This window comes from Balaenoptera borealis, assembly GCF_965194805.1.
Source record: "Balaenoptera borealis genome assembly, chromosome: 10".
NCBI lineage: Eukaryota > Metazoa > Chordata > Mammalia > Artiodactyla > Balaenopteridae > Balaenoptera > Balaenoptera borealis.
In genome coordinates this window covers 70879964-70905421 of record NC_138874.1, presented here as the reverse complement: position 1 = coordinate 70905421, position 25458 = coordinate 70879964, and the positions used below count along the sequence as shown (strand labels likewise).

Genomic DNA, 25458 nt, shown 5'->3' with positions numbered 1-25458 from the left:
GTGGAAAGAGAAACTCAAAAGAAAGTTCTTAAATCCAGGAGCCCAGAGGGGAATAAAGCCCAGCTGGGGACAAGAAAAGCTGGGCTGGGTCCTGGCTGGGTCATGTAGGGGCTGGTCCCCTTAAACAAGCCACAGGCTGAAGTAGTGAGCACAGAGTGGGGTCAAGGTTAGGAATCAGGCTGCCTGGAGTCCTAGTTCACTGCTTTTACTGCTTGGACATGTTTCTAAACATCTCTGGACTTCAGTTTCCTTTCCTTTAAATGGGAATAATGACAGCACTTCCCATCAGCTTGTTAACATCATGACTGCCTCAGAGTGGGTGCTCTGTGTGTGCCAGTCACCTTGGTTCTGCTATTGCTATTCTTCCATTCATCACAGATTCCGTACACACCCTCCCCATGCCAGGCACTGCTCAGTGTGCTGGCGTTGCTTATAAAACAGACAGAATGGCGGCAGGCTGAAAATAAACAGTGTAAATAATCATGTCATATAAACACATAAAATATGTGTACTGGATTGTGATAAGTGCTATGGAAAGATTAAGGCCAGGAAGGGGCCCAGGTTGCAGTGGGTGATGTGGATTGAGGTTTCAATAAGGGTGGTCAGGAAGGATTCCCCAAGAAGGTGACACTTGAGGTAAGACCTGAAGGAGGTGAGGGAGCAAGTCATGGCAGTGTCTGGAAGAATGGCTTTCCAAGCAAGAACAAGGGCAAAGGGAAAGCAAGTGCAAAGACCCTGGGGCAGAGGCATGCCCAGCTGTCTGCGGAATGACAAAGAGCAAGGCAGAGAGCAACAGTGAGGCTAGAGGAGTAGCCGGCAAGAGGTCAAGAGGCCTGGAAGATTACCGCACGGACTTTGCTGAGAGGGGGGCCACTGTGGGATTTTGAGCAGAGGTACGTGAGCTAGTTTGGGGCTTAACTGGGTCACTGTGCTGCCATATTGAGAACAGGCAGCCAGGGGCAAGGTAGGGAGCCTAGGGACCATGCCAATAAGCCAGAGGAGAAATGAAGGTGGCTCGGACCAGGTGGGCCAGTGAAACATGGTCAGATTTTGAATATGTTTTGAAGGAAGAGCCAGTAGAATTTGCTGCTAGGAATGGATATGAGACAGAGTGGAGCTGAGGATGTGTCTGGTTTCCACTTGAGTAACTAGAAGGTGGAGTTGCCCTCACTCGAGAAGGGAAGGGGTGGCAGATCTGGAGATGGATTTTGTAGTTGGTACGTGGGAGATGGCTGGAGACATCTCAGTGGAGCTGTTGGGTGAGGGCACAGAGGCATCTGGAGGGCAGGGAGCAGCAAACCTGGAAGTCATCTGCACAGGGACGGCAGTTAAAGCTCTCAGACTGGATGAGCTCACCAGGGCACAGTATGAGTCAGTATGGGGACAAGGGGAGGGAAAAGGCCTAGTGACTCCCAACTTTCTGCTTTGGGCACCTGGTTGCCCAGCACTAAGATAGGAGCACAAGAGGAAGCTGGTGTGATGGGTGAGGTAGTGATGATTTGCAGACAAGCCATGTTGTGCCTGTGGGATGTCCCACACCGGTAGAATCATAAAGTCATTTGGACTCATAGGAAGTATAGATCTCATTGCTCTTTATCAGTGCTTCTCAACTGGGGGCAGCTTTGCCCCCCAAGGAACATTTGGCAACATGTGGAGACATTTTTGATTGTCAAACCTGGGAGGGAGGGAGAGGCTGCTACCGGCATCCAGTGGGTAGAGGCCAGGGATGCCGCTAAACACCCTGCTATGCACAAGTCAGCCGCTGCCACCCTCGTGTAGAATTATCTGGCCCCAAATGTCATTAGTGCTGAGGTGGAGAAACTCTGCTCCATACTGGATTTAATTGAGTGTGATAATAAATGTGAACATTTAGAGAGTGCTTGTTAGTTGCCAGGTGCTAAGCTAAGGGAATAGCTCATTTCATTCTCCCAAAAAGGTAGGCACCCCCATTTTCTTCACCTTACAGGTGTGTGCCTGACATTTGGGGGAAGTTAAGTCCCTGCGCCCCACCTGGTGGATCTGAGCATTCACCCAGGTCTGGCTCTCAGCACTGTTCAGGAGGGCCTCAAACAAAGGGGTATATGGCAGGATAGGTAGAAATGCAAGAAAAGGGAAAAACCAGAAACAGTATCAAGAGACCCTCATCCTTCATGATGCATTTCTTCCTGAAATGTTTGCTGTTAGAATTTTTTTTTCCTTAACTAAAGCTAATACTAATCTTTCCTAAGTAACAGAGGACAAGGTTAGCGTACACAATTGAATGCTATAGAAAATCCCAATGTTGGCTTTGATGACCTATTTATTTTATCTTCCTTGCATTCCCCTCCACTAACATAGAGGAGGTTTTCTATTGCAAAAAGAATGAGTTTATAGTTGAAAAAACCTGGGTTTAAATCCTGGCCCCTCCATTTGTTTGTTTGTGAGCTAAATGTTTAACTTCTCTGAGCCTCAGTTTCTTCATCTGTAAAATGGAGTCAGTAGCACTCCTTCCCACAGTGTTTATGAGGATTAAATGTGACTGTGCGTGTTAACTGTCTTGCACAGTGGTTTACATATAGTGGGCCCTTAGAAGTGGTTGCAGGACTTTCACTTCTGGATAAGATCGGTGGATCGATTTACTATCCCACCTAAAACAACCCCCCAAAAAAGGACAAATAATATGAAACAATGTTTTTCAAGGTACTAGACATTAGGCAGTGAAGGACTGTGACACCCACCCCCCCCACCCCCCCAGCAAGAGATGGGAAAGCCCTACACGTGCCCTAGCTTACTGGCTTGAGAAAGTTTTCAGGCTGTGATGTAGGAAGGGGAAACCCAGGTGGAGCCCAGTGGACTCCACCGAGTTAAAGAGACAGCTGGGGAGACCAAAGCATTTCGAGTTTTCCGGATAGAATACCAAGGAGGAAAGTGCTGCTCAAAGAGAAAACCCCCTTGGGAGCTCATCACCACACGCACGTGAGGACATTACCTGAGGCTGAGGAAAGAACCACTGGAAAGGGTTAGAGGCAACACTGACCACTCTGACAAAGGGCAGGAAATGGTGCCTATTTCCACTGGGCTCCTGGGGCATTGCATAGCGTACACAGAAGGGTTTTCTCTCAGCAGTGAGGAGTCATTAGCTCGATACTCAGAACTCTGGACCCACCAAATAAATCTTAGAAACAAAACCTGTAAGAACAAGTAGACAGGAAGTCAGTAAGAATACGGAAAATTAAAAAAAAAAAAAACTGTCAACAACTAGACCTAATTTATAGAACACTCCACCCAACCACAGCAGAGTAATTTTTCTCAGTGCAAACAGAATGCTTAGCAAGATAGACCGTATTCTCATCCCAAAACAAGTCTTAATAAATTTAAAAGGATTCAAATCATACAACATATCTTCTCTGAAAACAATGGAATTGAATTAGAAATCAATAACAGAAAGATTTCTGGAAAATCCCCCAAACTTGGAAATAACACATTTCTAAATAACCCATAGGTCAAAGACGAAATCCAAAGGGTAAGACATTTTGAGCTGAATAAAAACGAAAAAACAATATACAAATGTTGTACATGCCTCTAAAGCAGTACCTAGGGGGGCAACTATAGCACTAAACACTGTAGGAAACTAGAAAAATAAGACCAAATTAAACTCAGAGTAAACAGATGAAGAGAAATAATAAAGATCAGAGTGTAAATTAATGAGATACAAGTTGGCAAACTACAACCTGTGGGCTGGCTCGCTCTGTTTGTAAACAAATTTTTGCACAGACACAGCCCGGCTCTTTCACTTACGTATTATCTATGGCTGCTTTCTAGCTGCAACAGCAGAGTAGGTAGTTTTGGCAGAGACCATATGGCCCGAAAACCTAACATATTTACTATCTAGCCCTTTAAAAGTTTGCTAATCAGAAAAGCAAAGAAAAAGACATAAATTCAGTAAAACAAAAAGCTCTTTTTTGAGATTAATAAAATCAGTAAGCCTCGAGCAGGACTGATCAGCGGAAAAAAGAAAAGACACAAATCACCAATAATATAAATGAGAGAGGTGACAACACTACCAAATACTAAAAGGTATTAATAAGGGAAATATTATGAACAACTTTATGTCAATAGATACAACAACTTAGATGAAACAGACAAATTCCTTGCAAGACACAAACTACAAAGCTCACTCAAGAAGAAATAGGTGTATATGTTATAGAAATTTAATTTATTAAAAAACCATCCCACAAGGAAAAGTGCAGGTCTAGGTGGCTTCATTGGTGAATTCTATCAAATATTTTTTTTTTAAAAAAGTAACTCTACACAAACTCTTCCAAAAATATTGAAAAAGAGGGAATACTTACTTACCAGCTTATTCTGTGAGGCCAGCATTACCCTGATACCAAAATCAGACAAAGACATAAGAAAAGAAAATGGCATACCAATATCCTTCATGAATATAGATGAAAAATTCTAAACAAAATTTTAGTAAATTGAACCCAACAATAATAAAAAGGACAATACATCATGACCAATTGGAATTTCAGGAATGAAAAGCTAGTTTAACATTTGAAAATCTGTCAGTGTAATTCATCATAATAGCAAACTAAAAAAAAAAAATGTGATCTTTCAATAGATACAGAAAAAAGCATTTGACAAAACCCCAATATCCATTTCTGATTAAAAAAAAAAACTCTCAGCAAACTGGAAATAGAAGAGAACTTCCTCAACCTGAGAAAGGACATCAACAAAAAACCTACAATAGATATACTTAATGGTGAAAAGTTGAATGCTTTTGCTATAAGATCAAGAACAAGATAAGGATGTCCACTCTCACCACTTCTATTCAACATCGTATTTGAGGCTCTAGTCGCGCGATTTGACAAGAATCAGAAATAAAAGGCACCCAGATTGGAAAGGAAGAAGTAAAACTGTCTTTATTCGCAGATAGCACGATCACCTGTGTAGGTGCGCTGGCAAGTCAGTGGGGAAAGGATCGTCTGTTCAACAAATGGTGCTGGAACAACTGGATGTCCATGTATAAAAGGATGAACTCCAGTCCATACCTTGCACCATATACAAAAACTAACTCGTAGACCTAAATGTAAACCCTAAAACCATGAAACTTCTAGAAGAAAATCTGGGCGAAAACTTATGACCTGGGTTAAGCAAAGATTGTTTAGATACAAAACCAGAAAACATTGATAAGTTGAGCTTCATCCAAATTAAAAACTTCTGCTCTTGGAAACACACTGTTCACAGAATGAAAAGAAAAGACACAGACTGGGAGAGATATTTGCACAGCATATATCTGATAAAGAACTTGTATCCAGAAGATGTAAAGAACTCTCAAAACTCAATAATGAAAAATGAGCAACCTCTTTTAAAAATGGACAAAAGATTTCAACAGATATTTCACCAAAGAAGGCACATGGATGGCAATTAAATACATAAAAAGCTGCGCAACATCATTAGTCATTTGGAAAATGCAAATTCAAACACAGGGCTCTACCCCTACACACCCATTAGAATGGCTAAAAGTAAAGAGACCGGCCACACCAAGTGTTGGTGAGGAGCTGGAAGAACTGGAGCCCTCATACACTCTGCTGGTGGCAACGTTAAGTGGTGCAGTCACTTTGGAGAACAGTGTGGCAGTTTCTTAAAAAGTTAAATACACATATATACAAATATACATAAATAAACATACATACCTGAAAAGTACTTGAAAAGCTAAACACACACAGGCTTAGAGCAGGACCCTGGGCGGGGGCACAGCTGGACATGAGAGCATCTGTCAACCTCTGGGCAAGGTGGATCTGGGTTTTGTAAATGAAGCTTATATGACGTGGGTGGCCCTCTTTAGGAAAAAGAATTGAAAAAAATGAGAAATTCCAGTTAGATACAAACCTGAGTATTCATTTAGGACAAACAAGTAACCACAACAAATTCTTAGAGCCATCCATCTCCAGGTCCCTTTCTTCTGAGTCATCTGGAGATGTTTTTCCAGAAAAGCATACATGGAAAAGCTTCCTGGCAACACCTGGCTTCCCTTCCCGTGGAACACTCGGCCACCCCAGCCCTCATAGTCCACGTTGAGTGGGACCCTAAAGATGCAGAGCCGCTGTCCCCTTCTCAGTGGCGGTGCCCTTGCCCCGTGAATGGCCACGCAGCTGCCCCAGCTGTGGGTACAATCTTTGTTTTCCATCGGCCTGCACTGCTGTCTCTTGGGCTTCAGGCTCTGCTGTCTCAAGCTCCCTTCCTCTCCACCTCTCCACCGCTGCAGCGCTGCTGCCCAGTTGCTGCCTGGGCCCAAAGGAGCCGGGCTAGTGTGTGTATATTGCGGGGCTCAGAAGGCATCCTAGGGCCCTGGCGCACCACTCTCCTGAGCTTTGGGCCCCGTGGGCCCCTCCAGCCTGCTTTCCCACCACCCAGCTTCCAGGCCTCACTTGTGGCACTCCCCCAGCAAGGGTGCATCTCATCCCGTGCTCCAGCCCTCACAGCCGTCCCCTTGGTTTCCCCAGTCCTCAGCGGCCTTGCTGTGACCACTGTCAGCCTGACCCCAGCAGGTCGCCTCGTTCATGGGGAATGGTGGGAGCAGGGGGGGTTCCCAGTCCCAGCCCAGAGCTGGGGACCTTGAATCCCTGGCTCTGCCACGTATTAGCTCTGTGAATTCAGACAAGTTCCTTAGTCACTCTGTGCTTCAGTTTCCTTGTCTGTCAAATGCAGATAGTAATAGTACCTCGCTCAGAGGCATTGTGAAGATGAAAGAATCCTAGGAGGGCAGGTGAGTCTGTCAGCTTTGTTAACTAGAAGAATCAGGCACCGCTCTAGTTCACTGGAAGGCAGGTACCAAGCGCTCAGTAAGCACTTAACTCCTGTCTGGTCTCTGTCACTGGGCTGCGGGCCCCAGCAAGGATCAGCCTGGGTCTCAGTTCTCCTAACTGTCATCCCACCCCCTTGGGAACACGGATCTCTGCGACTCACCCCACCAGCAGATAAGCCCGGTTAGCTTATAGTGACATAAATGACGTATAGCGCATAGTGACATTCAGCTGTGCATTTAAGATGTGTGAAGTTGATTTAAATAAAATACGTAGCGAAGCTCCTCTGGCATCTGAACTTCTCTGAGCTGGTGTCAAATCTGCATGCTTTTTCCTACTAGTACCCCAGGATGATTTTACTGCTGTGGAGAACAACAAAGAAGACTAAGGGAGAAAAAGAAACCCAAGAGGGCCCCAAAGCCAGATGTGGGATGTGGGATGTGGGAAGGGGATGGCCTGACAATATAGAACCAAAAAGCACAGCTGTTGCCGAGTGGTTTTTGGAGAGACGACCTTCTCACACCCCAGGGAATGAAAGCCAGCTGTGGTCGGGACTGGAGAGAGCCCTGTCGGGGAGGAAGCCCGTGTCCACTGGGGTCCCTGCAGTAAGCCTGTTCTCCCTGTCTTGCAGGTGGTGCCGGGGAGCGGGAGAAGGTGCCGGCCAACCCCGAGGCGCTCCTGCTCATGGCCAGCTCCCAGCGGGACATGGAGGACTGGGTGCAGGCCATCCGCCGGGTCATCTGGGCCCCGTTTGGCGGAGGTACGGCCCGTAGCACGCATGCTCACCCCCTAGAACCCTTGCCTCCAGGTAATCACGCCCCTCCGCCCTGCTCTGAGCCTGCAAGATCCCTCTCACTCAGGTTGTGCTGGCTGAGTCCCACGCTTCCTACTGCAGACAGGCAGGGTCGTCCTCTTCTGCTGCTGGCCCTCAGGGGTCACCCCTCGGTGGACTAAGCAGGTCCTTGCAGGGGAGATTTGGGCCACTTTTCAAAAACATGCCCTCCGCCGACTGGATGGTCCTGTGGCTTGTGTGTACTTGCCTCCCTGTGTCCAGATCCCTGCTGAATGCTGGGTGTGTATGGGGTGGTCTACACTTAGGCCAGAAGTGGACACTCAGGGTCATATTGGATGGCGAGGTACCGTGTCCTTCCCTCTGTTGCGGCTTGTGGCCCCTGCATGGCCCGCAAACCTGCTCTCTGTCCCTGACCTGAAAACAAAGGTTGCCATTTACTCACCTGCTCCTTTATTCTGCACTTTTACTGGGTGCCTAAAATGTATGGAGTGGTATTCCAGGTGCTAAGAATTCAGTGGGAAACCAAATAGAGGATGCTTCTGCCCTACCCTCTCCCTCCATTGTCCTGGGGGAGACAAACGATAGGCAAGTGAAGGTGACTCGTGATGTCTAGTAGGGGGAAACGCAGGGAGCAAAGTAGAGCCAAGTGGAGGATGGAGGGGGCACTGTGTCAGGTGTTGTTCATGAAGCCAACTTAATGAAGTCACCAGGAGATCCAGGGGATGCGGGGGAAGAGCATGCAGGCAGAGGGACCAGCGAGTGCAAACGCCCTGGGTTGGGAAAGGGCCATGGAAACACGAGGACCTTCCGGAAGGCCAGAGGGTCTGCGGGAGTGAGGACAGGAGGATGGAGGACCTGAGGCCTTGGGGACATAGTGGGGCTTCCAGATCTTGTTCTAAATTGATGGGGCACCAGGGAGGGCTCTGAGCAGGAGACAGACACAACTTGATTTATATTTATAAGAAGAGTCATCTGGCTGCCGTGTGAGGGGTGGGTCATAGAGACAAGAGCGGCCGAAGCAGGCTGGGACAGTTGTTGGACCCGGGTGCGGGGCCTGGGCGCATGTGGGAGTGGAGGAGACCGTGGAGAGCGGTCAGCTGAGACGTGTTCTGAAGGTGGGGCTGCAGGGTTTGCTGATGGTCTGGACACGGGGCGCAGGAGAAAGGAACGCCGCCGCCCAGCTGTGCAGGTGCTGTCTCTGTAGGTCGGTGTCTCTGCGCAGTCATCATGAAAAGGGCTTTTAGAAAGGATCACCATGTCAGCTGGGCTGGGGCCAGCAACCCACAGCTAAGTGTGGAGACAGGGGCCTTTGGGCCAGCTGTGTTCTGACCACATGAACCATGGACATCCTCTCTCTCCATGTTTCACAGCGTTTGATTGATGCACCATCCAGGCAGGGGCAGAAGCTCACCTTTGGGGGCTTCCTAAATGGCTCCACACTGTTAGCCATGGCCTCCCTGCCCCCTGGTGATCACGGCACCTTTGACCCACAGCCCCAATTTAATGGCCTGGGAAAACCCAAGCCCACCCAGGAACTTCTGCAGCCTCCACGGGCTTCCTTTGGTGCAAGGTGGTTGAAAGTGACCCAATGGCACAGAATAGAGCCCAGACGCCCATGCCTCTGGACTTGGATTTATGACAGGTAGCACCCCTGAGCACCAGGGAAAGGAGAACATTGCCATGATCTTGGCTAGCAAGAGACTCTTTAAATGAGTTACAAAAAGCACCAAGTATTTAGCAACAATACAATGGAGAAATAAACACAATTCATTCTTACAACAGAAAACTCTACAGCAGTGAGAATGAATGAACTACAGCTCTACCCAACAGCATGCATGAATCCTAAAAACATACTGTGAGACTAGGGCAGCCCAAGAACATGCTGTGATTCTATTTACATAAAGTTGAAAATAGGGCAGAAGGAAACCATGTTATTTATGGGTAAATAATTAGGCAGCAAAAATAAAAAGAAAAGCAAAGAAATGAAAGCTGTAAAAGTCAGGATAGCAGGCCTACTTACACAGGTGCTCATTTTATAATACTCTGCATCTCTGTGCATATGTGCTTTAAATACTTTTTGAATGTCTGCATATTTCACTCATAAAAAATCAAAAACTAAATAAAACAAAGAAAGGAGAGAAACTAAAGGTCAAAGAGGCTAAGTAATTTGCCCAAGATGACACAGCTAGTCAGGAGCAGAGCTGAGAAACAGAGGCAGATGTTCTGACCCCAAAGGCTGTGCTTTGTTCCAGCCCATCCAGGGCACTGTCACGTCACATGTGGTCTACCTGTACTCAGTGTGCTGGCTCCCTGACCCACACACGTGCCTGTCTGCCTGTTTTTCTCTGTCTCTCTGTCTGTCTCTCTCTGTACTTGCTAAATGGGGACCATTTGCAGAATCCCACATAGAAACCAGATTTGCCCCTCCCCCAGCCCTCTTTCCCCAGCGTTTATCAGACTTCTCAGGCTGTGCGCTGTGTGCCGAAGAAGTCACAAAAATTAAAACAGGAACCACCATCAAAGGCGCTTATCTCCTTTCTACCAGAAATATAGAGGAAAGGCAGAAATCCCAGGGGTTAGCGGTGGCAGACATGTCCGGGCAAGTTTGGCACTTGAAGGGGGTCTCCATCCGCCTCTGCAGGTTTCCTGGCAAAGCTGTTATTAGCCTGGGTTCCCCTGGAAAGGAGGCTTAGAGGATCAGCCCTTCTTTCACTGTTTAATAACAGAGCCCGTGAGCCCTTTCAAGCATATTTGTTCTGGCAGAGAGCGGCCACCTCTGACAGGCACCAATGGGCAGCGTGCCTGCTGCAGTCAGGGGAGAGCCCGGGCACCCCACAGAGAAAACGCCGGCCAGCAGGGCAGGGGAGCCGGTCACTGCCGATGGCCTGCCCAGGGGTGGCCCTGATGGAGGGCCTCTTGTCTGGGCATTCATTCAACCAGTTAGTCATTCACTCGAGGATGTGTTCTGGGGGCTGGTGACACAGCAGTGAGTAGGACAGACAAGGTCCCTGCCCTCATGGGGTGTACATTCTAAGAAAGGAGACAGACAGCAAGCAAGTAAGCCTGGTGTAGGTTAGATGGTAGAGAGCGCAGTGGAGGCAGATGAGGTGGGGAGGGCAAGCGGGAGTGACGGGGGTTTGGAGTTTAGTGACATTTGAGTAAAGGAGACGAAGGGGTGAGTTACACATATATCTGGGCAGAGCGTTTTGGAGGCAGACGTGGGGGTTGGAAGAGCAGCAAGGAGGCCAGTGTGGCTGGAGCAGAGTCTGTGAAGGGGGAGAGAGGAGGTAAGGGCTGGTAAATCAGTAGGGCTTTGTCACGGTGATGACTCTGGCTTTTCCTCTGAGCGAGGTGGTGTCATTGGCAGGTCTTGAACAGAGCAGTGGCCAAGCCTAACTCAGGTTCCAACAGGATCCCTCTGGCTGCTGTGTTGAGAATGGATGAAAGAAGCAAGGACAGAAACAGGGAGACCAGTTAGGAGCTCGTTACACAATCGTGCAGGTGAGAGGTGATGGCGGCTTGGCTCAGGATGGCATGGGTGATGAGGAATAATTGAGTTATTGATATATTTTGAAGGTAGAACCAGTAGTATTTCCCCTCCTGGAATGGGTGAAAGGTGTAAGAGAATGAGAGAAGTCAAGGGTAATTCCAAGGTGTTTTGATCTAAGCCAACTGGAAGGATGGATTAGCTGTTAACTGAGATGAGAAAGAACACAGGAAGTGCAGTTGTTTGGAAGGAAGATGGAGAGTTCACTTTGGGGTTTAGTCTGGGATACATGTTAGAGGCTCAAGTTTAACGTATCAAGTAGGCAATTTGACATTTATGTCTAGAGACCAGGAGAGAAGACTGGGTTGGAGAGAGAATGTGGGGGCCATTGACACATAGATGGGGTTTGAAGCCATGAGGCTGGATGAGACACCATGGAGCTAGTGGAGGGACAGCAGAGGATCAGGGCTGAGCCCTGAGCTGCTTCCAGGTAGGAAGTCAGGGAGCAGAGGAGAAACCAGCACAGGGGATGAGGAGAGCCAGGAGCAAGTGGGGTCCCTGAGCTGAGTGAAGAGAGCATCTAAGAAAGAAGTATCTGTGCACTGCCAATAGATCAACCAGGAGAGAACAGATGGTGAGCACAGTCCATGGTTGACTTGTCAAGGGTGGTTTTGGTGGAGTCCTGGGAGTAAAGCCTGATAATAGTGGGTATGAAAAAGGATAAGAGGAGGGGAATTGGAGTGTGATCATAGCCAATTCTTTCAAAAAGTTTGCTGTAAAGGGAAAAAGAGAAATGGGACAGTAGCTCAGTCCTCCAGTAGCTGGAGGAGGGAGTTTGTTTATTTTTTTAAGTTGGGAGACAAAACAGCAATGATGGTACAGGTGAGGGAGAAAAGAATTGCTGGAGCACCAGTATCTCTTGTGGATATAGATGGGAAATTCCTCAACAGACTACAAAGAAATTGAATCCAGCGATATATAAAAGGATTATAACCATGACCAAATGAGATTTATCCCAGGAATGCAAGGGTGGTTTAACATCTGAAAATTAATTAATGTGATACATCAATAGAATAAAGGACAAAAACCACATGATCATCTCAATCAACTCAGAAAAGACATTTGACGAAATCCAGCACCATTTCATGATAAAAACATTCAACAGTCTAGAGATAGAAAGGAATTTTCTAAACCTGCTAAAGGGCATCTACAAAAAACCCCACAGATAACATCATGCTTAATGGAAAAAGACTGAATGCTTTTCAGGAACAAGACAAGGATTCTCGCTTTCACCACTTCTATTCAACATTGTACTAGACCAGAACAATTCTAACCAGAACGATTAGGCAAGAAAATGAAATAAAATGCATCCAGATTGGAAAGGAAGAAACAAGTAATCTATTTGCAGATGACATGATTTCGTGTCTAGAAAGTGTTAAGAAATCTACTAGAAATCTATTAGATCTAATAAAAAAATTCAGCACGATTGCAAGATACAAGGTCAATATACACAAATCAATTGTATTTCTATACAGTAGCACTGGGAAAACTGAAAATGAAATTAAGAAAACTTCATTTATAATAGCATCCAAAAGAACAAAATACTTACCAATATATTTAACAAAAGAAGTACAAAACTTAATACTCTAAAAATGACAATACATTCTTGAAATTAAAGACCTAAATAAATGGAAAGACATCCCATGTTCATGGATCAGAAGATTTGATATTGTGAAGAGAGCTCCACTGCCCAGTGGATCTCTGGACTTCCATGCCCCACTCTAGGAACACGGCCTCTGGGGAGGCCCTGTTGGGCAGCACCTCCTAGCCAGCTCTCTGTGAAAGGGGAGAGAAAGGAGTCACACGATACCAGGGCTGCCTGGCATCTGATGGGTGCTCATGGGTGAGTCCTTGCCTTGCCTGGTTATCTGGAGAGAGCCAGCAAGCCCTCGAAGGTGCGTCTTATGTGCATAGGAAGGTGCTTATTAGCAAAGCCGGTTGCGTTGAAGTATTAGAGGAGTCAGAGTGAGCACAGGTTTTTGGCATCAGGCTACGGTCTGTGTGTGATCTGGCTCTGCCCCTTGCTTGCTGTGCGACCCTGGGCATGCCACTTACCCTCTCTGTGTCCTTGTTTGTAAAATTGGAATAAGAATATCTTCTTTGCAGAATTGTCATGAGAATTAAGAGAGAAAATGGATGCAAAGTGCTCAGCACTCTCAGAACTAAGTAGTTCTATTCATTCAACACAGAAGTCTGCCACGTGCAGGTGGGGCACACAGCAGGGATCAGATGGAGCTTCCATTCTACTCCCCAAGACAGAGAGTAACAGGAAAGTACATCGCATGGCACAGAGCAATTGTTCTCATCAGAACCACCCAGAAGAAAAGGGAGACTGTTTTATCCTCCCCCAGAGTTTCCAACTCACTAGGATTTGTGTTTCTAACAAGTTCCCAAGTGATACTGATGCTGCTGGTCTGGGACCCACATTTCGAGAACTGCTGTGTTAGAAGGTGGTGAGTGCTACTGAAAGAAAAAAAAAAAAAAATAGAGCCAGTTAAAATACAGTGGTGAGTGTGGGCCTAATGATAGAGTGACACCCAAAGTCTTGAAGAAGTGAGAAAGTGAGCCAGGAGGATGTCGGGTGGAAGTGTGCCAGACCCAGGCAACAGCTTGGGCAAAAACAGAGAGCATCTGATGTGGTCTTGGACCAGCTTGGAGGCAGGTGGGATGAGGGAGTGAGGGACGGGGCCAGATGCAAAGGAGCCTGATGGCAGAGGAAGGACATAATCTGATAGATAGTTAAAAGGGCTGCTCTGACTGCTGACCAGAGCGGGAAAAGGGGAAGCCGGGGGACCTGTTTGCAGTAATTCAGGTGAGAGACAAGGGTGCTTACACTATGGTGGGTGGTGGTGAAAGTGAGCAGATTCCAAATCTGTTTTGAAAGTAGGACCTACAAGATCTCTTGGATGTGGGTTTAAGAGAAAGGGAGCAGTGAAGGTGGACGCCCAGGGGTCTGATCGAGCAGACAGAAAGAACTGTCATTAAGTGAGTGAGGAAGACACAGCCTAGAGCAGGTTTGGGACAATGCAGCAAGACCACAGCTCCATTTGGGCATGTATGAGTTTGAGATGCCTGTTAGTCATTAAACCAGTGGGCATCCTGAGTGGGCAGTGGGATGCAGGAGTCTGGGGGTCGGGGTTAGCGCTCAGTAACTAGTAGCATGGTAACTATCCCCCCTACCCAGTGGCACTGATGAGCAAAGCCCAGCAACTGTCCCAACCTTACAGGCAGCAACACAGAGTGACAGTCCTGGGGCCAGGAGCCTGGTATGGGAACGGTGTCCTTGCCCAGAGTGACAGCTTCTCGCCGGGGAGGGGCACGAGGGGCCAGGCGGCAGCCTTGCAGTGGCCATCAGAGCTTCGCTGCCCATGCCAGGCCCCATCCTGATGTGTGTGTGGCTCTCACAGGCCTCTGGAGACTTTCCCCTGACCCCCCCAGAGCTGACAGTCCTGTCCTAGGTTCCTCAGAAATCATGGGGGAAGGAGGGGGACGAATGCGGCTCCCAGAAGCCACAGGGCAGGACACTTGACCTGGAGAAAATCCAGCCTCAGGACAACTTGGAAGTACACAAAGCAACCTTGTTAGTCCAGCTGGTTGTGGTCATTATTTGCTGGAATGACATCTCCAAACGGAAGCCCTCAAGGCACAGTCACATTCAGGATGAAAGGTCACTGACCCCAGCCCAGGCTGGCAGTGGTGGAGCCTGAGATCTTAAGTGGACCACTTCTCCCCAGCACTACTTACTCCAGATCCCAGCGCTTCTGGGAGATTCAAGAAGAGAAAGTCTTATTTCTATTTCCCCTGGACGTTAACCCACCAGGCCAGTGGGCCTGGGTCTTTCCTGGCTGCCTTTCCAAAAGGGGAAAGATAGGACTGTTGCTGACCTGGGCTGGGCTTCAGTCACTGAGCCAGCAGAAGGGGCACTTGAGTCTGATTCTGGTACCCTGGGCCCATTCTGGTGGGCCCTGAGGGACCACATGCCACGTGGAGGAGAAATTGCCGCCACAGGCCTTGGACCCCATCCAGCCCCAAGCTCACAGAGGCCAGATCTGTCCTCTTCTGAGTATATGGGTCAGTACACAGCACCCTTGGGCCTCCTTCCCCTGCAGCCCTCAAGGCTTCTCCCCTGAAGTTATCCAGGAGCCTTCGAGCTTAGATCCCCAGGACAGGGGAAATAGCCCCCAGCCACAGACCCCACTGACAGGCGGCCAGGGAGCCCGGGGCCGTTTACCAGGAGAGCAGGGTGGAGGAGCAGCTGCCTTATCTTGGGAGAGCCTGGCAAGCCAGCAAGGGTGATTTATAGGGGGCTGCTCACCACTGCTTCCTGTGAAACTCAGGATGCTAACTGCTCAACTAACTGCCTCTTACCCACCTTGCTGGCTCGCTGTCTGCCTTCCCTCCCAGCAGATGTGGTGGAAATGCCCCTGCAACTGGGCCTGCCTGGCTTTCCGTGTGTGCTAAGAAGAGCTCAGATCCCAGGGCTGGAAAAGAGTTTGTCATGGTCATTGCTAAGATGAGGCCAGTGGAGGGTGTGTGCCAGCAACACTGCATGATGTCCTGGTAACTCCCCACCACAAGGGGAGAAGTTGGGTTGAGGTAGCCACTCTCCAGAGCAGCTAATGTTTATTCAGCGTGTCCCGGTGCCGGGCTCTGCACCCCAGTTGACCCTCACAATAGCCCTTTGAAATCAGTCCTGCTGTAGCCCCTTTTACAGGTAAGGAGACTGAGCAGCAGAGAGGCTCAGGTAATCTGTCCAGGTCCCAAAGAAGTAAGCAGGAAGCCAGCATTCTAACCCAGGTCTGCGGGAGCTCAGAGCCCTGGGGCTGGATGCCGGGTCCGGAGAGCAGGATGCGGGGAGCCCTCGGGGTGCCTTGTGGTCGGGTTCGCTGGCTCTCAGTGTCTTCCCAGACAGCCTTGGTCCTCCACATCAGTCTGAGGAAAGAGGCAGGGGTCTCATGCTTGCCATTTGCTACTCTTGACAGTGGTTCATTGTATCAAAATTATATTGTAGAGAGGGACAGAGAGGCCCAGAGAGGTTCAGCAACTTGCCTAACAGCACACAGCAGGGTTGGGAGCAGGGGCAGCCTGCCTCCAGGGTGAGCCCATCCAAGGATGCTCTGTTGCCAGGCACCATAGTCTCTGGATCTGCGTTGTCTTAAGAGTGGTGTGGGGACAGGGAAAGGGAGGCAAGACTGAGGACAGAGGTAGTCCCCGAGGTCCTGGACCCAGCCCAGAAACGAGAGCCACCCCAGCTCAAGAGATCACCTGTCACCAGGCGCTAGTGTGAGAGGACAGATCCCCAGCCTCTCAGCTCCCTGGCCCACCCCAAGAGGAAAGTTTCATGACTATCTTTGCATACCCATCCCCCATCTCAGGCCCCATGGATTAAAAAGACCTCCACAAGGTGACGTGGGTGGTGACCTGGCCAGGGTTTAACCTAGAGTTCATTGTGGCAGTGTGCATCAGAGTCCAGAGCCTTCTAAATGGGGGGCAGCTGCAGACCTCCATCCATGCGGGGAATCTGGGCGGGAGGTTGGGTGGAGGGATTCCCTAGAGATTGGCCAGTCTAACTCTCTGACCATACAGGTGGGGAAACCGTGGCTCAGAAAAGAGAAAGCAAGTCAGTTGCCAGAGCTCTCTGCCTACCTGGGAGGACCCCCCTCCCCCGGAGTAGGTGCCTCCCCTGAGCCCTTGGACCCTTCTCTTTAACATGGGCAGAGCTGATCAGACCTTGGGGACTGTGGGCCATGGGGGCTCCAGGCTTTTCCGGCAGGTTTAGGGCAAGATACTCCTTGACTTACGGCCCCCTGGCCCCATGAACCACCCCTCCCACCTTCACGTGTACCTGAACTCTGGGAGGGGAGAGCACTGAGCCCCTCCCCACGTTCCCAGCACTCGGGAGGACTTCAGCCCCCACCCCGCACACTAGCATCAGGACCAGGACTAGGGGGCCTCCCTGGCCTGGGGCACAAAATTTAAGGGAGCACCAAAAAACTCAGTGATCAGGATGAATATTTTATTTAATTTTTTAGAATGAAAATTAATGCAAAAAAATCCATTGTGTTAGTTCCCGATTGCTGCTTTAACAAATTGTCACAAATTCAGCAGTTTAAAATAACACAGATTTATTTGCTCACCTTTCTAAAAGTCGGCAGTCGGAAGAACTGAATTTTTATGATATTGAAGATACTGAAATCATGGTGTTGGCAGGGCTGGTTCCTTCTGAGAGCTCCAGGGGAGAATGGATCTTTGCCTCTTCCACTTCCTAGAAGCTGCTCACGTTCTTGGGTTTCTGCTTCCCTCCTAATGTTGCCTCCTCTTCTGTAGTCAAATTTCCCTCTACCTCCATTTTTTAAGGCCCACTGAGATAATCTAGTATAACCTCTTGTCCTCAATCCTATCTACAACATCCCTTTTGCTAGGTAAAGTAGCAACGTCACAGGTTCTAGGGATTAGGACATGGACGTCTTGAGGGGAGCATTGTTTAGCCTACCACATCCATGATAAACAGACTATCAAAATTTTAAATAAAGACAGGATCTGTGGGTGGGATTAGGGTGAGGCAAATGAGGCACTCACTCTCAAAGTCTGTGCAAGTACAGGGTCAGATCCTGTCTTTATTTAAAATTTTGATATTTTGTTCATCATGGATTTTTTTGGCATTAATTTGTATTTTTTTAAATATCGCAAAAATATTTCTCTTGATTACTGAAATTTTTGGCACCCCCTTTAACCTTGCACCTGAAGTGCAAAATTCACTTGCCTCATTCTAGTCTAGGCCCTGCTTAGTAAGAGCAAGAAAAGTGACCCTACCCTACACACTGGATTTCAGATGAGCTCCCACCCCTTCCAGCCCCAGGGCTCCCCTAAGCCCTTCCCTTACAGAATTCTGCCCACAGACCCCTGGGGACCTCCACCCCTTCTTCTGGTGTTGCAGGGCCCCAGCTTTGCTTCTCTGTCCACCTGCCCTCCTGGTGAATGCCTGAAGCTGTGCACCCATCTCGGTCCTCACCCTTTGCACCCTCTGGAAGTGTGGGATTGTGGGTTTTTTTCTCTGGGATAGAATCCTACTCTGGGAAGAACTCAGGCTTTGCAGAAAGATAATATAGGTTTGAACTGAAGATCTGTCACTTACTAGTTGGGTGACCTTGGGAAAATTACAAAACCTCTCTGAGCTTCAGCTGCCTCATCTGTAAAACGGGACATTAATACTCATACCGCTCAGAGCTGCACAAGACGCTTGTGTTAAGTCCTAAGCACTCTCCGTGGCACTGGGGCGCTGGCCCCTCGGCAAGGCAGAGGGTTGGAGCCCTGAATGCCAGTTCCACAGACAGCAGCCCAGCTGTAGACTGGGCTCGGCACTCACCCCGCTGCTTGACCCAAACCGAAATCACCTGGGCTCCACCTGGAACACCTGCCTCCCATTCTGCGGGGAGAGGAATTTCCTAAAGCGAGCCCTTGACCAGGAAGAAGGGGCGGGTCATTGGGAGTTGCTAGTATTCCTACGGTGCCTGTAACACCGAGCGTTAGGAAGAAGCGGGTCAGAGGTCTGAGCGGGGAGCGCCACGGGGGCCGACTCCAGGAGCAGCGTTTCAGGCACTCGGCGGGCCCAGGCCCTCCCTCCCTCGCTCCAGGGTCCGGGCCTGGGGCGGGCGGCGGGCAAGACGCTACCTGCGCGCGTGCCGGGCATTCCTGCCGCCGCCGCCGCGCCGCCGCGCCCGGGCGCGCCATGGGCCTGATGCCGGCCGCGCGGGCCTCCTCCGGGTGCCGCGCCTGCCCGCGGTCGCCCTGCCGCCTGCCAGCCTGTTGCGCTACCGCCGCCGCCCCAGGTACCGCGGGAGGGGGGTGCGGGCGCCCCGCGAAGCCGAGCGTAAGCGGCGTCCCTGGCCGACAGCGCGTTCGGCCCCGGCCCCACGCGCGGGTGAGGACAGCGCTGCGCCGGCGGGTCGCGGGGCGCCCAGGGGGAGAGGGGGAGGGAAGGGGGAGGGAAGGGGGAGGGAGGGGGGAGGGGTTGGGGGCAGCAGCGGGACCGGTCGCCGGGCTGGGGGAGCGGGCACGCGCGTGTAGGGGGAAGAGGCAGAGCTGGGACGCCTCCTCCTACCTCCCGCCCTGGTGGTGGGCATCCCGCGTGCAGGGATGAAGAGCCTAGTCTTCCGGGGCACGGGAACTTGCAAAGGATCACCCCACCACCACCACCACTACTGAGGGGACCAGGCAGGATGCCAGCTCTGGGCTACCGACTCCAAGTTCAGTGGTCAGCCCACGTTTGCCTCTCCAGGCCTCAGGAAGGCACCCGTGTCTGGGCGTGGGACTGGCTAACACCAGAGGGTAGGGGTCACTTCTGCCTTGGGGACCAGCTTGCCTCGGGCAGGACACCCCCCCCAAGACGTTGCGTCTCGCTGTATTTCTCTCCCCTGGGCTGATTTCAGCCTCTTGGTTGTTGAAACTTGGCTACAGCCCAGCCAATTGGTTACAGCTGTTGCGAGTAGAGCTGAGGCTCTGTAGCACCTAGTGGAGGGCAGTGCCCTTAGGCACAAGTGTGGGAGTGATGTAAAGTGGATTTACAAACCGTGGGGTGCGTGCATGGAGGACGGCAAATGTCCTGGGGAGGGGAGTAGAGAACAGGAAGGGTTTACCCGAAGTTTGTGAATCTCTGGAGAGAATTTAAGAATTATTGTCTTCATTGTGTCTCTTCTCTCTGTGCCTCTCCCCCCAACTGGAGAGAGCCCTAGTATGGCCAGAGCCATACTAGGAGACTGAGGTCTCCCCTCGGGGATCAGCTCCAGAGGGAATCTCAGCTGCCTCCCTTCCCTGCTGGGTCCCGGGGGCAGGCAGAGCCCACCCTATCCTGGGCTGGCCCTCCTGGGTCAGGAGAAGGCCACATTTATCAAGCACCTGGTGCCATAGGCTCTCCCGTGGCTGCCGACGGCCCCATGAAGTGGCAGAGACCAAGGCTCAGAGAGGTTGAGGACGGTGCCCAAGGTCACCCAGGACAGGGATCTGAGTCAGCTGAGTGCTGGGCCTGTCCCTTCCTGCCCCTGCTTGGGATTCTGGGGAGAGGGGAGCGAGGGCCGGGCTTTGCCAGGGAGCAGCTGGCAGGGGAGGAGGCCTGGCCCAGCTCTGAGCCCATCCGCAGGTTCATCCAGAGGAAAGGCAGCCTCTGCCAGCTTCCTCACAAAGCGCCGGCTGTGCCACTGGAGAAGAGTGTGGGCTGGGCCCTCGAGGAACCTGCACACTGGCTGGGTTTCCAGGGATCCGACAGACCTACTGAATCTGGTTCTTGGCAAGGCTCCCCCTCTGAGACGTGCCAGGAGGGCTGAGGAAGTTCAGCACAGCCGTTCCAGGCCCTGCCAGGCTCTGGCTGAGAGACCCTGACGAGGGGAGTGGTGGGCAAGGCCCCTGGCTGAAGGAGGCCAGACCTGTAGCCTGAGCACAGGGCGCCTCCAGCAGGAGGAAGCTGGGAGCAGAGCCCTGGGAGGCTGAGCTGGAATGAGTCTTTCTCATGGGGCTCCGGGAGCATCTCCCCACCAAGGGTGGTGAGGGGTCAGCTCACACCTGAAGGCTGTACAAGGTCGGATGCAAGGCTCCACGCCGCCTTGCTGGGAATGTGGGGTCAGTCCTGGGCCTGGTGGTGGCTGGGAGCAGGGCCTCGGGGCAGCCTCTAAAGACAAGTGTGATCATCCCCATTTTATAGATGGAGAAACTGAGACCTAGGAAAGGAGGCCACTCTGCTCCTCAGTGGCTTAGTCAGGATGTGCACCCAGACCAGTGCAGGTGCAGGCTCAGAATCTTTGTCTCTGTGGCCTTCAGCCTTGACCATCACCTGCCACCTGTGTTCCCATTCCCCACCCCTAGCTTAGCGCTCTCGCCAGGCTCAGCGCTTGGAGGGCCTCTGGGGGAGTCTCATCATTTCCCAGAGTCCCTGAGCCATGTATGGGGTCAGTGCTCACCAGGGCTCATGGTGCATGTCAGGACAGGGGGATGCCATGCTCCCAGCCTCTTCATTCAGGCTCTCTCACACCCACCCTCCAACCCCTGGGGCCCTTGTCAGACCTCCTCCCCCGGCCCCCTGCTCAGGTCTGCCTTGGGGTCTCTGCTCATGCACGCCCCCAGCACCCCGCACCCCACCTGTCTGCCTGGCTATCTCCTGCTCATTCTTAGACCCCAGTTCTGATGTTCCCTCCTCCTCTAAATCGCCTCTGTTTGGAAGCACCCGGGATCCTGTGGACTTCCATTTCCTGGCTCTCACAGCCCTGTTCAGGGGGCTGGAAGAGTGGTCTGGAAGGCTTCACAGGGGGAAGCAGTGGTTGAGCTGAGGTTGGGAGAGGGCTTCAGAGATGTGGGAGCCGCCTGACTACAGGCACCGCATGAACAGCAGGGCTGGCCGTGCAGCAGCTGCCCTCTGCCTGGCCCAGACTGTGCCCCAGAAGCTGGTGGAGGGAGGGCGGCAGGCCCTTGCCTCTCTGCCTAACAAGTTTGGATTTTATCCTGGGTGGGGAAGGAGGGAGGCAGCAAGGGGTTTTCAGCAGAGGAGCCCGTGGTAGGATTTACATGTTTCTAGCCCTCTGGGCAGCTCTGAGACCTTCTAGGACCTAGAACAGGGTGGGGCACAAACGCAAGAGTGATGGAAGTGTGGATGGATGGATGGATGGACGAATGGACAGGTAGACAGCAGATGCCCTGGGGACAGGAAATGGGAGAGTAGGAAGGGCTGGGGCCAAGAGGAGGCTGGATGGAATTACCCAAGCTTTGTGAATCTCTAGAGAGAATTTTAGAATTCCTTTCCTCAGTGTCTCTCTTCCCTGACTATGGCCTTCAGTCACTGTGAGCCGAGGGTGGGGAGCTGAGTGCATGAATTTGGGACCACAGACTGTCCTGGACTGTGTGTCCACCCTCCTTCGCTCAGTGCTCCTTGACCTCTGTTCCAAGCCCAGCATTGGCTCAGGACTGGGGAGAGGGGGTGGTTCCCAGTGAGGATCCCGGCAGAGGCGAGTGTCTTCACATGGTCTGTGGTAGAGGGCCAGGGAGAGAGCCCAAGAGCACTGTGGTTGTGCTGAAGGGAGTATCTGGGACAGCTCACGTAGGAGGGGACACCTGAGCTGTTCCCAAGGGCTAATAGGAATTTTACACAGACTGAACAGGGAAGAGTCCTCCTGTGCACAGGCCAGGCAGCAGGAAAGCAGATGTATTCGAGATGCTCGCATAGTGGGTAAAGCGGAAGTGAAAGGGACAGGGCAGGGGCCTGAGTGGGGAGGAAGGCAGGAGGCAGGCACCAAGGATGCAGTGCCAGGCTGGCTCCTTCCCCTCTTGAGGACCCTCTGCTTATGGGCAGTTCCCCCTGTATGTTCTCTGCCTGCTCATTTGAGGTCCTAGCAGATGCCTCTGGTCACGATAGGCCTGGTTTCCCATTTCTACCTTCTGTGGGTCAGGGCCAGTCTCCTACTTCATCCTGGCCCTGGGGGGAAGTCTGTGTCATGGAGGTTGAAGCAAAAGAGGTGAGTACCTGGCAAAGCCACATGAGTGAAGTGTGGACGGGATGTGAGGCAATAGGGAATGGTGGGGGGGGGGGTCTGTGGAGAATTAGCAAATACATGGGCTATCAAAAGGGCACAAGTGCCACTGAACTCCGTCAGTGTAACCATTTGGGAATTCCGCCAGGTGCCACGAGATCTGTGGATTCTTTTAAGAGAAGCTGGGAATCCAGATTTTTATATGAAATCTCTGGATTTTAAATAATTTAAAAATGTTTCAAACATCTTACTAGCTCAACAAGAGCATGTGGACCCATGTGGTTCATTGCTGGGCATAAGTGAGGTGAGAGGGAACAGTGGCTCTGTGTCCCTGGACCAACCCAGGCCACTCTCAGGCTGGGCAGAGAGGCCAGGATGCTGTGCTCAGGGCCGTTGACTGGCCCATCGGGCCCCACCTCTGTGGGCAAGGGCAGCTTGGCTCTCCCACCAAATCCCAGAGGGCAGACAGTTTTTCCTTTCTTGTCAGTATTCTATCCTCTGCTTACCTCTGCCTGTTGCCCAAATGACCACATCCTTGGGAGCTACTGGTGAAGAAAGACAGGAGAAACACAGGAAGCGAGGCTGGTGCGTGGATAGCATCACACAGGTATCCATGCTCCAGCATGGGTGGAGAGCAGCAGTGTGGCCTAGAACATTCTCTGGACCTGGTGCCAGACTGCCTGGGTTTTGTTTGTTTGTTTGTTTTTGTTTTTTTAATTTTTATTTTATTGGAGTATAGTTGACTTACAATGCTGTGTTAGTTTCAGGTGTACAGCAAAGTGATTCAGTTATACATATACTCATTCTTTTTTAGATTCTTTTCTCATATAGATTGTCACAGAATACTGAGTAGAGGTCCCTGTGCTATACATTAGGTCCTTGTTGGTTATCTATCTTATATGTAGTTGTGTGTGTGTGTTCATCGACCCCCCACGTTTCCCCTTTGGTAACCATAAGTTTGTTCTCGATATCTGTAAGTCTGTTTCTGTTTTGTAAATAAGTTCATTTGTATCTTTTTTTATTAGATTCCACATATGAGTGATATCATTTGATATTTGTCTTTCTCTGTCTCACTTCACTTAGTATGATAATCTCTAGGTCCATCCATGTTGCTGCAAATGGCATTATTTTGTTCTTTTTTTCACTGAGTAATATTCCATTGTATATATATATATATATATATATATGGTATCTTCTTTATCCATTCCTCTGATGATGGACATTTAGGTTGCTTCCGTGTCTTGGCTATTGTAAATAGTGCAGCAGTGAACATTGGGGTGTATGTATCCTTTTGGATTATGGTTTTCTGCAGATATATGCCAAGTAGTGGGATTGCTGGATCATATGGTAGCTCTGTTTTTTGCTTTTTAAGGAAGCTTCATACTGTTTTCCATAGTGGTTGTACCAATTTACATTCCCACCAACAGTGTAGGAGGGTTCCCTTTTCTCCACACCCTCTCCAGCATTTATTGTTTGTAGTTTTTTTTTTGTTTTTTTTTTTTTACAAATTTTGCTGCTAGTTTAGTCCACAAATTGTTATAATAGTTTAATTAATTAATTAATTTGTTTATGGCTGCATTGGGTCTTTGTTGCTGTGCGTGGGCTTTCTCTAATTGCGGCGAGTGGGGGCTACTCTTCGTTGTGGTGCGCAGGCTTCTCATTACGGTGGCTTCTCTTGTTGCGGAGCACGGGCTCTAGGCATGTGGGCCTCAGTAGTTGTGGCGCATGGGCTTAGTTGCTCTGCGGCATGTGGGATCTTCCTGGACCAGGGACCGAACCTGAGTCCCCTGCATTGACAGGCAGATTCTTATCCACCGTGCCACCAGGGAAGCTCTGTTTGTAGACTTTTTGACGATGGCCATTCTGACTTGTGTGCGGCGATACCGCATTGTAGTTTTGATTTGCATTTCTCTGGTAATTAGTGACATTGAGCATCTTTCATGTGCTTTTTTGGCCATCTGTATGTCTTCTTTGAGAAATGTCTATTTAGATCTTCTGCCCATTTTTTGATTGGGTTGTTTATTTTTTTTTGACATAGAGCTGTGTGAACTGTTTATATATTTTGGAGATTAATCCCTTGTCAGTCGCTTCATTTGCAAATATTTTCTCCCATTCTGTGGGTTGTCTTTTTGTTTCGTTTATGGTCTCCTTTGCTGTGCAGAAGCCTTTAAGTTTAATTACGTCCAATTTGTTTATTTCCGTTTTTATTTTCATTACTCTAGGAGGTGGATCATAAAAGATATTGCTGCGATTTATGTCAAAGAGTGTTCCATGTTTTCCTCTAAGAGTTTTATAGTGTCCGGCCTTACATTTAGGTCTTTGATCCATTTCGAGTTTATTTTTGTGTATGGTGTTAGAGAATGTTCTAATTTCATTGTTTTACATGTAGCTTTCCTGTTTTGCCAGCACTTTTTTTTTTTTTGAGCATGATATTTGCATTATTTTATTGATTTAAAAATAATGAAAGCAAATTTATTGGAAGAGCATTATTTTATTTACATTTAAAAGAAAAAAATTGGCTATATTGACAGGCAATATTTAAAAACCCATTTCAGAGATCAATATTTACAGCACTTTCTTTAAAATAAGACATTAACAAATCACCAACTAAATCATAAGGAATAAGCACAATTTTGTAAGCTTTTTTGGTAAGGCAAAATGCATATTATGGATAAAAGATTCACTGTGACAATAAGCTATTATTTTCTACCCTAAATGCATGCTCAGCATCCGAGCACAGGATAGCATGAAGAGCATCCAATAATAGATATCAGCCAAAACTTCAAAATTACATTCAAGATTTTGTTTTTACTTATAATT

General features: G+C 49.7%; 1 protein-coding gene across 6 annotated transcripts in view; it reads left to right on the top strand.

The window, feature by feature from the left end:
• The window catches only part of ARHGAP22 (Rho GTPase activating protein 22), a 203929-nt gene that overhangs the window by 156511 nt on the left and 21960 nt on the right, over positions 1-25458 (top strand). For 2 of the 6 annotated variants that reach the window (XM_082407132.1, XM_082407133.1), the window contains exon 4: positions 7420-7548. The exons of 2 other annotated variants lie outside the window; for them this stretch is intronic. In XM_082407132.1, coding sequence (XP_082263258.1) covers positions 7420-7548 — 129 coding nt within the window. Of the gene's footprint in view, positions 1-7419; positions 7597-18797; positions 18958-25458 lie in introns of those variants that run through there. 2 more of the 6 variants (XM_082407130.1, XM_082407136.1) reach the window with 2 other exon arrangements.